Here is a 14929-nt window from a genome sequence, read left to right as displayed (position 1 = left end):
TTTTCCACTTCAATATTCAATCCAATAATAATAATAATCCTTGCATTTGATATAGCGCCTTATCACGTCTTCGAGACGTCTCAAAATGCTTCACAGAAAGTATTGTAAAATGTAGTGACTCTATATTTGTGGGCGAATCGCAGCAGCCAAACAGTGTCGCACAAACAGTTGTAGCCAAATTGAGTGACCAAATTATTATTATTATTATTTTTTGAAGGAATTATTATCCCCAGAGACGTGTGGAGTAAGGAAACTTGCCCAACATTTCGCCCTGTTGGAAACAACCCAGGTGTCTCGCTTGCGAGGCGAGTGCTCTAACCACTGAGCTACAGGACTCCACTTTACTGTAAAGTGTAGCGATTGTCTAATTTGTGGGCGAAACGTGGCAGTAAATTGCGCATAGGAGTGTCCCACAAACCGTCAAGGATTGAATGACCATATTATTATTACAGTGTAGTATAGGATTAGCATTTATATGTGTACAGTTTCTCCTGTGAAAGCTGCCAGTGCCTTTTAGCTGTTTGACCTGCAGCTAAATCACCAAAGAATTTGTGCAGTTTAGAATTAAATTCCTCTGGGGTCATGGACCTGAATACTTGCCTTCTTCGCCTCTGGCATTTACGCAGTAAACCAATTCAATGGGATCTAATTTGGGATATTGGTAAAAGCCGGATTTGATTTTGTGACTTGAGCCTTGAGCTGCTGTATAAACACTGCTGTGTGTTGTGACCTGGGATGTACCACAGGTGGTGTTGAGTGTATCTGTGCCAGACACAGCCAAGGAGGTTGTCCACGAACTGCGGCTCTTTCTGCTCGACCCTGAGGAACTGACAGCACTGGAGGCTGAGAACAAGAAGGATAACTTCATTCCCGTGAGTCAATTCCCTGCGACGTTCACTAAACGGTGTCCGCTAAGTCACAGCTAGTCCCGAATCGTGTCTTCACCCGACTTCCACACTCACCACATATACACCACATACATACACACCACACGCACACCACATACATATACACACACACCACATATACACACTCACATGCGCACCACACTACATACACTACACCCACCACATACACATATACATACCCACACACACCACATACCCACACACCACATACACACACACATCACATACACACACCATATACACACACATACATATACACACACACGCACACCACATAAACACACCACATAAACACACCACATAAACACCCACAACATACACACACAACACATTCACACGCCACATTCACACGCCACATATACACATACACCATGCACACCCACACACACACCACACACATACACACACACATATACACACACACCACATATACACACACATATATACACACCCACTTCCCAGCAGGCATCTATGACAAGTGATTACGAGCAGGAATTCTGGCTGTTCTTGTCATCCTCTCCAGTAACTCTGTGGCTAACTGTGGTGTCTCTATCCCGACTGGGCTCACACCAGGTTTTTTTTTTACTTGGCACAAATTTGAAAAGCCGATATCAGTTAAAATAAAATAAATGTTTGTAAGTATTGTAAGAGGTTTGGATGTTGAGACACCCTCGTAAAATGTCTCCTGCGGGGAAGATTATTTCCAGTTTATGCAAACCCCGGATTGTAGTAATGGGAGCAACAGTTGTTTTAATGTCACACCATTGGCAGCAATCTGCATGTATCTGTAAGTGTCTGTATGTATGAGGCAACCCATGACCCACACATCACAACGGGAGTCGGGAAATGGAAACGCAGACTGGAACCTCTAGGGAGACTGTGAGTAAAAGATGGAGAATGTGTAGGATTGAAAAAAGGGACTTTTTAACAAAAGTCAATTAAGCCAAGAATTTCATTCTTTAATGCCTTAATTCATTGCAACATCTCAAAATGTTTCCTAGGTAATTAGTCAAGTGACTATTTGTAGGCAAAGGAGAATTAAGCCAGCAGAAATTGGCTGTTTAATTAAAAAATTATTTTAATTTTATTTAAATTGTCTCCTGTGTTTCGCCCACAAAATCCACAGTCATTCCACAAAGTGAAGCACTTTGAGACGTCACAATAATGTGATAAGGAGTTGTATCAAATGCAAGTATTATTATTGATTATTCTAAAACATTAAGAAACAATGATTTTGGCAATAGAGTGCAGATTAGAATTATAGAGGTCAGTTTCACTATAAACTGGTGTTAATGTTGCTTGTTTATGAAAGGGAAAAATAAATGGAATTCAACAAGGCAGATTTCTTTGTTAACATGACATATCCCTATACAAGTCAGAACCAGGATCACAGAGTCACACACTGATAGACAAAGAAGGTGACTTATAGTATAATAGTGTAACACTCCCAGAACCTACAAGGATTCTACTACTCACAGGCAAGGGTTGGAAATGGAAGGAAGCCACTGGACTAATGGTGTTTTGGTTCCCGTTGTGTTCTGCCTAATAGAATGCTGGTAACCAAAGTGGCTTTGCATTATATTTGAGATTATGTTTTCATACATTTAAAATGCCTTTGTATTTAGATACGGACAGTGATCATCCATCGGCCAAACCCATTGAACAGAGCAGGGATAGTGCATGGCAGCAACTTTGTTCCATGGAGATGAGAATGACCTCACTTTTCAGGACAAAGTAGGAGTTTCGCTCTGTATCTGCCTGTGATTCTTGACAGGGAAGAGGTTGTTCCTTCCAAAGGATGTTTAAAAATGGCAAAATATTGCATAGCCTAATACAACAACAACTTGCACTTATATAGCACCATCCATCCAGGGTAGCTTCTCAGAGCGCTTATACTTGCTTCGCTCACTTGAAGGCCCACAAAAATTCTCATTAAAAAAAACTAAACCTAAACAATCTACGCTGATGCAGTGGCTCAAATGATAATGCATTTCTTTGCGATCTCTAACAATATATTTTCCCTGACCTCCGTTGTATTTGATGTGTATAAATGTATAGACAAATGTAAGCAAATGATCACAATTTGAGCAAAGTTCAGAAGAGAGGCTGCATTGCATAGGAGAGAGATAGGAAGCTGAATATCTGTGGCCACTGACTAATAAAATGTTTTAGACTTAAAACCCCCAGAATTGGGCCTCGATTTACAAAGCTGGTGAATTATACCTCCCAAGTAAATATAGTGTAATTACAATGTTCTCGGCAGCCTATGATTTGGATACTTGTAAAGCCCTTAATTGGTGTCGGAACGAGCCACAGTAATTGCAGGCTCTGTACAGCACAGAGCTGCGTTTAACAGGACTTATTGTTGGACTGTGATAAGAATATGCAGTCGAAAGGGCAGTGTCACCGTCTTGTTGTTGACAGTCCCACAGCTGTATTGCGGCACTCTTGCATCTCTTTGAATGACCTTTCTATTCGCCATAATAATGATAATAATAAAAATAATAATAATAATAATCCTTGCATTGTTATAACGCCTTATCACATCTTCGAGACGTCTCATAATACTTCACAGAATACAAGGCTTTCAACTACCCATAGTGTCCAACTGCTGTAACAAAGCAATCTATCAAAGCTTTCGATCACATGTTCAATTGGACCCTAATTTGTGATGGCCTTTTAATAATGGAATGCCGTGCGCTAGTTACTAATTCTGTTTGATGCGCCAAATTTTCAATGTTTGCCAAATGGCTACCATTAATAGAGATTTTCCTCTCCCAACTTTTGTCCTGGGTTTTCGGGGAAACTGCAATTAGGAGGTCACAGAACAGGATTTGTCACGGGGAGAAATAATAAATGTCTCAAAGACTTGGAAAGCGCTCTATCAAATGCAAGGATTATTTATTATTATATTTTTTTTAAAAAAAAGAAAATTGTTGCTATTGTAACCCTGTAGGTGGACAAGATAGCGGAGGTGTGGAAGTTTCATGCATTAAAGAACCCAAGTGCCATCTCGTCTCATCTGCTTCAGAGACGCAGAGGAACTCAGCCTCGAGAACATCACAAGTATCTCAGCCTTCACCACAAATCAAAGATTACCAAAGACTTCTGATGCTCTTTGTTGCCAACCCCTGGGTGAAGATCAAGAGAGGTGACACCTGAGTTACCCAAATTGACCCACATCAAACTCGGATGTCGTAACACAAGTCGTGGGTTTATGCACCACCCAGTTTCTACAAACTACCTTCCATTGGCTTGGGGCTCAAGTGATAGCAAGTGGGGCTGTGTTTCACATGGGGGCATAACTAAAGCCAAATGCCTCGTTGTACAATACAATTTGCAATTATATAGCGCCATTTATGAGAAGCTTCTGCTTTTATTAGTTAGCGTTTACATTACAATAATGAAGGCAAAGGCCAGGGTATTTCTGGCACTCACTGAGTGTGATTCTGTGATGGTTTTGTCTGTCAGCATTGACAACGGTTCTTTTGTGACATTTGGACTCCAAGCAAAGAGGGAAGTTTAGAAACTTGCCCGCTGTATTGGGACGTTAGTGTTTGGCAGTTACTTTAATATTTTCTTCCTGTTGCTCAACTTTCCATACTGCACAAGGCTTCTTTGTTCTGCTGTATAATTAACCCCTTGAGGTGTGCAAGAGAGGCTGGGAGAGGGATTCTCACTCCCTGAGGTCTGATTGACATCTAGTGGGGGGTGAAGGAGAGGGAGCTTGTGTTGCAGGAGAATGTATGGATGTACAGGATATATTATTTATAATAAACTAACCTCTGGTAATTTAATATCTGTGATTGCTGGACTCGCTCCACGGCATTTACCGGATAACAACAGGTGAATTGATCCCACATAACACTGGGAACAAGGGAGCTATTGACTTGCTTCACTCGCCACACCTTCATGTTTAAAATGCTCACCAGCAGATGCTGATTTGTTGTTGCTCAGTACCTCTCAGCTTCACTGCCATGAATCGTGCTGTAGTGAAGACGAACGATAATGTCCTTGGATAAAACTATAGACGAAAGCAAAAAGGTGAGTTGCAGAATATTAAGAGCAATAATAATTATACATGTGATGAAGTGCTTTGTCATGACGGCTGAACGTCTCAAACTGCTTCTACAGGATTCACCGTGAACCACAACATATATCAATTTCATGCGTTTTCCACACCCCGGCCATTCCCGTCAGTTATTAAGCAACATTGATGGGGTTTAGTCATAAGAGAATCTGATCCCTGGGAGGCAAGTCATGCAACAAATGGATGTGATCTGAAATCACATGAGGTTACCGCTTTGGGGTTAAAAAATAAACCAACGAAAATAACTTGGTGACTCCTGGAACAGATCTCGGATATAAAATGTGGTCTCCTTCTGAATTGCTGTTTCTCCAGCTGCCCAATTTTTTGTCATCTTGGTCCGTTTCGCAGCTGTTAATGTTTCCAATGTTTTCAGAGATCACTGTGGCGTTTTACTGGAATAAAGAATCCAACCCCTTCTCACATGTCATGTTAAATAAACCTAATGTCATTTTGAAAAGGAGATCCTGTAGCTCAGTGGTTAGCACTCGCTTTGCAAGTGAGAGACCTGAGTTCAATCCCCGGGGGGTCAGGGGGAAACCTTGGGCAAGTTTCCTTACTCCACACAGAGCCTAATAATAATCCCTCCAAAACCAAAACAATAATAAATTGGTCATTTTCAATCTACGACTGTTTGTGGGACATTGCTGTGCGCAATTGGCTGCCGCGTTCGCCCACAGATATACAGTCAATTCACTTTACAGTATATCCTGTGAAGTGCTTTGAAATGTCTAGAAGACGTGAAAAGCGCTATATCAAATGCAAGGATTATTATTATTATAGTACAGGAATAACAATAAACTCTCAACAATATGGTGCTGCTCTTATCCTATTGCCCTCCTTGTTCTGAGTGAGTTTTGCAGGTTCCTGCAGCTTAGTGAGAAGCAGCTTTCCTCTCCTGCCATGTCAGGAGATGTCTGTTTATTAGAGAACATTCTCTGAGCCAGCAGTTGGCCAGTTTGTCAGCGAGGCAGCCTCAGGCCTTTATTGGCTGTTTGGCCTCAGCGTTTAAACTAATTATCGTCTTCAAAGGGAACCCAGGATCCAGCCCAGGATCCAGCTCGGGTTACAGACATTACTGACGTGGCCATCTGGGTTACACAGCGACCCATTGCCAGCTGCTCTGGGTTTGTGTTCTCGCTTTCTTGTCTCCTGGACTTAAAATGTATTTGCTAATGAAGCATCCACTGGAGAATTCAGACAGCTGGCAAGCCTTCTTAGCTGGTCAACCTTTAATCTCTGACCTTCCCAGCTGCCTGCCTCACCACTCCCCTGTCTGCCTGTTTATATGGAGCGCATTGAGACCTCCTCACGATAGCAGCACCAGATTGAGGCTCCTCACACTCTGATTGTTTTGTGCTGCTTTTGTTTTTAACCACAATGTTCTGTTTCCTGTTACAGATGCTGTTCAGGAGCTGCTCAGTAGCAGGAGCACAAGAGTGAAGTGAATTAACCTCTGTGTTTTCCTCTTCTCTCTAGGGGAATGGATTTGTCCTGCTTCAACACCCACCCGACCTCCTGACAACTTGTCTGAGATGAGAAGGTTGTCACGTGGGGATCTGCAGGTGATGTCCAGTAAGCTTGAGTCACAACCCCGTTCTCTGGGCACATGAGCGGGGACATACACCACACTGTCCTTGTTCTGAAAGTCAGAGGATGCTTGAGACAACGCAATATTAATTTGCATGCTATGACCCAGCACTGCAGTAAATTAGATTTTAAATTATTTTAAGAACATATTGCTTACATATCCCCAATCACTGACATGGATGATTCAGTGCTCACAGATCACTCTATGTAAAACACTTCCCTTTGTGCAGGAATGAATGGACAGAAAGCCTTTGAAGATTACAAATAACCTTTACTGAAAGGGGCTCTAGCCTCAAGTGCTGAGTTCATTTTTGTTAAAAGAATATATTTAATTTATTTCTGATTCCCTGAGAAGATGGGCAGGTAGGTAACTGGCGATAACTGTAAATGCTGCTCCGCTGATGTCAATAATACTTAGCTGGTTGTCATAATAATGCATAAATAAGAGTAGTGTCCTGATCACAGGAATGAGAAAATCAAAGTCAGTAACGCAATGACATCAATTGGTTCACTAGTAAAATCTAATCAAGAGGTTCATATGGTTTATGGAAAAATGAAAAAATTTGGTCAGATTACAAATTCAGTCCCAGATAACCATTATTCAGTGTATGTGTGTGTGTGTATATATATATACACACTGAACAATGGTTATATATATACACTGAATAATGGTGAAAAGCGCTATATCAAATGCAAGGATTATTATTGTTGTATATCTGTAATGATAAATAAACAGGATACAGATAGTGATCCAAGACCATTTTGGAGTTTTGCAGCTTAGTGGTTAGAGCACTCGCCTCGCAAACGAGAGGACCTGGGTTCGATTCCCAGGTGGGCTGAAACCTTAGGCAAGTTTCCTTACTCCACATGCCTATTTTTACGTAGCAGTAAGTAGGAACATGGTTGTTAGTCAATTGTCAGATCGCTTTTCGGGGATAATAATCCTGCAAAAAAAAAAGAAAAATAATTTACTTACTCAACCCACGGCTGTTTGTGGGACACTGCTGTGCGCAATTGGCTGCCGCATTTTGCTCACAAGATATACAGTCAATTCACTTTACAGTATATTTTATGAAGCGCTGTGAGATGTCTCAATGCCGAAATAAGGAGCTATATCAAATGCAAGGATTATTATTACTGGGAAGGGTGGTAGAAGTTATTTAAGACACAAATGCCATGTTGTAATGGGAAAACTGTAGAGATGGTATTGTATATGCCAAAAGGTCTTCTTTATCTAAACCTCGTTTGTGACAAGGTTGGCATTTATTCAAGGAGTTCAGATAATTTACACTCAAAATAATGACTACACAGAACCCTGCATGATTGCAAGGCTGCACTCAGATTTCTGTACAAACAGAAGGAGTGAAACTAGTGATTAAACTACTCTCTAGAACTCAGTAGATAAGAACCTAAGTTAGATTGTATCTCTCTCTCTTTCCCTGGTGACCGTGTCATGTGCTGTACAACCCGCAGTCATGGGAATCATTCTCTGAACAGTGCTCAGGACTAGTTTGACCTATTTTGATTTCCATTTTGAAACGCCTGTCAGAAGTGTGTCAAGAGGAAATCTGTTGCAACTTCACCTGCTTTCAAGACACCTCCTTGTTTCCACTGATCTATGTGGGGATTGTACAGCATCTAACAAACTGCTGTAGGTTTGTGTTTCCATTGTCAAGTCCTGTAGCTCAGTGGTTAGAGCACTCGCTTTGCAAGTGAGAGACCTGAGTTTTCGCATCTTGAAGTAAAACAATAATAAATTGGTACATCAAATGCAAGGATTATTATTATTATTATTATAAACAGTACAACATTGGGAACTGCATTGAGAGTATGTGTCATTGTTCTCGTGTTCTCCATTTCATTTAATTCCTAATAACAACAACTGGCACTTATATAGCTAGCACCCCTCACGTCCTAATTAATAATTATGAATATTAATTCATCATATTCACTGCTAGATTGAATATGCCAAGAAATTCATTCTTGGAGAGGATTGGACTTATCGGGGCCTGAATCCCTGTATGTAGCAACGTTACATTTGCCTAACACGCCACATCTTAAACGCTGTGCTTAAACACTTAGCTTTACTGGTACAGAGTGGTGGAACTGAGAGGCATTGTGGTTCACGAAGCCTGACTTATCAGGGCTGCTAAACCAACCGCTTTTTGCAAACGCTTGATCTCCCCGCTACATGCTTGGCTCCTAGCAAATCCGCTGAGCAAAGCCGGTTTTGCACAAATGTCTTCCGCTGCCTCAGCATATTCGCTGATACACTGTGCGGAGCAGAAAGGCTTGAGGAAAGGGAAATTGAATAGAAACTTTGAAATGGAACAAACCAGATGCATCAGATCATCACTGTCTTCAACCAAAGCTTTCCTTTACTTAAAGGGTTTAATAAAGCGTACAGCCTCACATATATATATATTGACTGTATATTGTGGGCGAAATAGGGGGAATTTATTTAAATTTCCCAGTGACGACAAGTTGTTGTATTTAATCCATAGATCATGAGGGCATTTCTTGCATATTTTTGTTACCAATTCCTAATTGATAGGATTCCTGATTGTTGACATAGAAATCTCAGCTGGAATGTGGGCAAGGACACTGAATGAAACATATCAGGTGTGACTACATTGCTTCTGGTGGTTGAATAGTCGGCTAGGTTTGGTTGCCCAGGGCAGTATTTCTTCATGAAATTTCTTTGAAAGAATCCTTAGAATTCCAATCCCGGAAGTTCATATCAGAGCCGAGTACTGAATGTTGTGGGATGACATCCACATCCACCTGTGGAGGGAGAGAGTCAGCATTTGCATAACTTGGTTCCTGATTAAGGAATAAGAAGTGGCACAACTTTAGAGGCCAAGGTTTTCACGTGACAAATGACCAATGTGGGTGAGGTGGCTGAGGGTGAACAGCGCCTGTGGAACCATAGCGTTGCAGACAGAAAAGGAGATCGAGCAAAATGGGGGCTGAGGTCGCAGAGCTGAGGGTACAAGCAAGATTTATTATAAAGTTCAGAAGCAAAAGATGTTCAGCAAAGGTTCTCGCCCCAACAGGTTTAACAGCCACAAATTTGCACAACTCCCCTGATATGGCAGGGTCGGGCCAAGGCTTTGGAGAATGCTGCTTTGAGGTTGTTCCAAGAACTGAACCCACTTCAAACAACAACACAGACACCTGCGTCAACATAACTGAAGGGTGTTCTTTGAATTCACAGTTAAGAGATTAAAGACGGGAAGAGAGTGTAAGAAGCCACTGAGGGGGTGGGAGAGAGACCCCATTTGAAGCTGAACGCCCAGGTTCACCACACGTATAGGAGATCACGAGTGTGATCCGTAACGTGCCAAGTCTCCGATTGGGTTACGAGACACGTTACCGTTTCTGTTGCTGAGAAAACCATGAGAAGGAGGCTGGTGATGCATTCCTAGGCACCACTGCAGGCAGCATGGATCTCAGTGGGATTGTTCCTCACTGCGACTCCCCATAATAGTCTTGCATTTGATACAGGGCCTTATCACATAGTTGAGACGTCTCAAAGCATTTCAGAGAATATACTGTAAGGTGGAGTGACTGTGTATTTTGTGTGCTACCCATTCTAATGTGAATAATAGTACCCCATTAATGAGGATGAGACTGACTGTGGGGTTATGAGGCTGCCTGGTTGAGATGTGATGGAAAGCCTATGTATGAAAGGGATCCCAACCTCAGCCTAAAGACATCTGTCATAAAGCAACTAATCAATGGCAGCTTGTTGTTCTTAATGGGAGATAGACTTCAATACCCCACATGTGGAAGGTGCTAACCAAGGCAAGTCTGCTTCGTCAGTCCCACTGGAACATAAGAATTGCCAGATGAAAGATGACCGAAGTCCATCCAGTTCGCCTTCCACCATCCTGGCAGTCGCTTGCACAGGTCAAGTCCCAAACTATAGACTGTTTCCCAAGATACCATTTCCTAAAATGGTATTTTGAAAGAATCAATACTTTCTGTTTCCACCGTCTGTCTCCCTAGGGAGCTTGTCCCACTAAACCTCAGCACTTACACACCTGCTCAGCTGATGCTGTTGGATTCGGCTGTGCCTCTATAGAGAGGATTTGAGCCATTCTCAGTCATGCTCTTCATTGGGCTGGGCATTGGGTTGAATGATTGACTGATGCATGTGGCCTTTAGCAACACTAGAAAAATCTTTCAGATGAGACTAAACATGACTGTGGTAGTTACTGTGTGGGGCGTTTAGAATGCAGATGACATTTTGAATTACCATCATTGCGCTATTTTCAGAGTTGCTCTTTGTAATGTGGAAGAACAAGTTATTTCTCTGCCTTGCACTTCATGTTTAACTCTTACGGTTTAGTTTCATTGAGTTCTCTTCAATAGTTATTAATATTCTCTCTCTCTCCCACCAGTTATGAATGGACCGTGCTGACTTGTAAGATTCAACCAATCCTCCTTAATGTAAAGAAATATAATGCAACACTCACACGATGTGCGGTTGAATGTGTACGAGACACCTGCTCGATGTGCAATAAGATGTGACTTCAAGCCATCAAAATATTTTCTCATACAGTAAGTGCTCTGGGACAACACCCTGTGTGAGGAGCGCTGTGTAAGTGCAAGTTGTTGTAACTTTGTGGCAGTTTCATACAGGAGGAGACCATTGAGGACCATCTCTCCAAACCATTCCAACTTCCCAAATAGTTCCTTTCGTACAGTAGCAACTTGTGTTGGAGCTGTGAGCCTGGACACACTCTCTTGTGATGGCCCTTATGTTCTGGGCTCCATAAAATGCTATACTGTCATTGAGAAGATGGTTTAAGGTTGTCTTCTGGGAACAAAGTGATTGATCACTCGTAAATCCAGGACTGGATTTTTTGCTATAGATTGAGGATTGTCCCTCCTTGCTCCGAACTGAAGGGTTTAGCAACGCATTGTCCACATTCCTGTGGAAAGTAAACATGCCTTGCATTCAAAGTTATTTGGCATAAAATTAACCCCAGCAGAAAAAAAGGGAGGTTGAAAGAATTTATCTTTGCACGGAGCTTTGTTGGAAAATCAATGCCTTCCCACAAGTGGGAATTGAAGCTAAACCCATGAGAGCAATTAAAAGGGAATTGGATACACACTTAAAAAATAACATTGAAGATGATGGGAAAAGAGGACGGAAATGGTTTGAATGGATAACATCAGCTTGGGAACTAGCACCAGCACAGACATTATAGCCTCAAAAGCTCTATATTTTATAATATGGACTTGGTGCTCACTGAGCCTTCTAGTCACTTACATCCTTTATAGTGGAGTCCTGTAACTCAGTGGTTAGACCACTCACCTCGCAAGCGAGAAGACCTGGGTTTGATTCCTGGGCAGGGCAAAACGTTGGGCAAGTTTCCTTACTCCACGCACACGCCTCTGTTTATCGAGCAGTAAATAGGAACCTGGTCGTTAGTCGATTGGTCGATCACTTTTCCAGGAGTAATAATCCCTTCAAAACAATAAATATAAAAAAAACAATAATTTGGTCACTTCAATCCATCACTTCAATCCACGACTGTTTGTGGGACGCTGCTGTGCGCAATTGGCTGCCGTGTTTCGCCCATAAAATGTACAGTCAATTTTACAGTATTTTGTGTGAAGCGCTTTGAGATATCTCGAAGACGTGATAAGGTGCTATATCAAATGCAAGGATTATTATTGCTATTATAGTTGGGAGCTTCAGAAAACTTCTAAATTTGATGCAGAACAGTAACTTGGGGCTGATTCCCATTTAACAGCTGTTTGTCTGTTCCAATACACTGCATGTTACCGGCAATGGTGGCACATGATTTGCTGTCTGAGGCACAACACTCACTGAAGCAAATCGTGGCGCGTGGGTGTGAGCGCCTGTGACCCCCCAAGTCACTGCTGGAGTGCTAGGGTGTGGTGTCACTTGGCTAGCAGCTTGTACTGTTATCCTTTGCGCCGAGTGTGAGAAGTGTATAATGGCTCAGGACCAATGTGCTGACTGTGGAATGTGCATTCCCTCCCCCTCCCAACCGGCCTCGCAGGGCAGGGCAGTGTGATTAGATAGATTGAAATGCTCAGTGTTATCCCCGCTGATGCCTGGCAGCTGTTTACCAAAGGTGATAAATAATCTCATAAACGGAGACTAAACCCTCCTCAAGACTAGTCATAACCTGCAATGCTGTCTATAGTCTTGAAATGCACTGCCACTCCCGGTAAAGAACTAGTTAAGAGTTGATGTAAATATTGGGCTTTGTATCGGTTCCATGGCTTAGCTCTTCGAGGAGCCATAAATGATGCACATATAGCATAGAGGAATCACAACATAGAGCAGCACTCCCTCTAGTCCCCACCCCACATACACACAAACACACACAGTCAGACCGACACACACACAGTCAGTCACACACACAGAGTTAGTCACACACACAGTAAGTCACACAGCAGACACACACACACACAGTCAGACAAACACACACACACGCAGTCAGTCACACACACATACACGCAGTCAGACCCACACGCAGAGTCAGACGCACACACACTCAACATGCAACAAAAGAGCAGGAGAATGGGATTTGATTGAATAGATTGAATGTGACTCGTGGTCTAAACAGATATCACATGAAGTGCGCTGCTGGCTATTTCACAGCTCATTTGTTGGAACGTTGAATATTAAAAAAAGGAACAAGACAAGTTCCTGGAAATGAAAAGGAACCACGGACAGTAGATGCTGAGGTCGATGTGAGGAACAAGTATTTTGAAGTTGAGTGGGTTGGCTTGTAACAGGTGGCACAGTTTACAAGGGCTTGTGTGTAAACAAGATGGTGAGTGTACAACCCATTTCCCCAAAGCCTTCTGTCCCTGGAGAGTAAGGTGCTCATCATGGGGCTCAGTCACCTGTCTTCATCCAACTACAGTAAAATCACTCCAATAATTGGAGACAAATATTGTTGTTGTCGGTGACCTAACGTTCTATTTATTTTGGAAGATCTTGGTTCTTGTATGTGATTTTTCTTTTACAAAATGGAAAGGGAGCATTTCCCAAATCAACAGCTTCAGAGCAAGGCAGGACTGATACCCACACAGCATTCAGGGAAACAATCATTGATTTGAATATTGTGTTTTGGGGGTCATACGCTGAATGTTTTTAATTAAACAAGCAGATGTGTAGGAGGCATTTGGTTGCTTGATGCAGGAGGAGCCCCAGTGGTGTCAACAGCTGGCAGTATAAGCTCATCGGCCTCAGGATTTGACTAGTCCCACTCATTGAGTGACGAATACCGACATTCAGAAGATCTGTTGTCTCTGGGTAGTGGGTGGAGGAAGGAGGGCAACATGCACACTTGCGTGTCTGCTTTACACTCCCATTTTATTCCAGGACTTACAGTTCAGCTCCTGTTAACTTTGAGAGCCAAAGCCCTAATGGGCAGGTGGTCCTTAACAGGCAGCATGTTCTGGGCGTCCAGCACTCTGGGGTCCCCAAACAAGCCTTGGCTTTTGCCGACCCAGGCCAAATACTCACTGGAATTAAGTAAGCGGGGTGTGCCCTTCCAAGTAGAGAGTGCACATTCCAAACATGGAAATTTCTATGTGTAGATGACATACATATAAAATACAAATATACATATGTGGAATTCTGTCCGTTTTGGATACTATGAAGGATGGTGTTGGGTTCCTGCATGTGTCAGACACCCGGCTGACCCAAACAGATTCCGTGCTGAAATAAGCCTGGTATTACATTCCCTTCTATTATATTTAACAGAGTAAAATTGCCAGCGTGACACCCTCCCTTCCTCTTCCTGATGTGAAAGGTGCTATATAAATGTAATTTGTCTGTTTGTCTGTTCCCCCGCCCCACACAACATCTCCGACAACTCACTGTCTACGGGGCAAACCACAGTCTCTGCTTGATACACAAAATGCATAACATTCCCACAAAACTGCTCTCCATGAATATTTATTTCAGGAGAGCGCTGCATTGAGGTCTTTAGATGGTGCCATCTATCATGCTGAGGCTTTATTTACTTGCAAGTCATTTTTGTTCCAGGCATCCTTTACAGTGAGCTGCAGCTGCAGTTTTTATTGAGCTGAGTACGTGATGAATTCTCCAGATAAGGGCGGAACATTTGCAGAAATTGAATCTGGTGGAATTACTGAACGTCTCTCCTCAGAGCACAGTGAAAGGGCAAATGCACAAATGGAATATGCGGAATCCAAGCTAACCACTAATTCATATTGTGGTTTGATTCAGTACTGACTCTACCACTGACAGATGTGTTTGCAGAACTTGTGGGGACAGATACAGTTTACAAAGTTCGATCTCTCGCAGGCCTATCAAAAGCAT

At 42.4% G+C, this 14929-nt stretch overlaps 1 protein-coding gene across 1 annotated transcript in view; it reads left to right on the top strand.

Annotated features, from left to right (window-relative positions):
• LOC103182800 (BTB/POZ domain-containing protein 19) overlaps positions 1–4705 on the top strand; it is a gene marked incomplete at its 5' end in the record, with an annotated part of 41863 nt that extends 37158 nt beyond the window's left edge. The window contains 2 exon segments of the mRNA XM_007899942.2: positions 747–872; positions 3865–4705. Coding sequence (XP_007898133.2) covers positions 747–872; positions 3865–4020 — 282 coding nt within the window.
• Positions 4706–14929: the final 10224 nt, after the last annotated feature.

Source organism: Callorhinchus milii, unplaced genomic scaffold, assembly GCF_018977255.1.
Source record: "Callorhinchus milii isolate IMCB2004 unplaced genomic scaffold, IMCB_Cmil_1.0 Scaffold5, whole genome shotgun sequence".
In the NCBI taxonomy this organism is placed as follows: domain Eukaryota; kingdom Metazoa; phylum Chordata; class Chondrichthyes; order Chimaeriformes; family Callorhinchidae; genus Callorhinchus; species Callorhinchus milii.
Note: the sequence above shows the minus strand (reverse complement) of the source record. Positions and strands in the feature narration are given on the sequence as shown.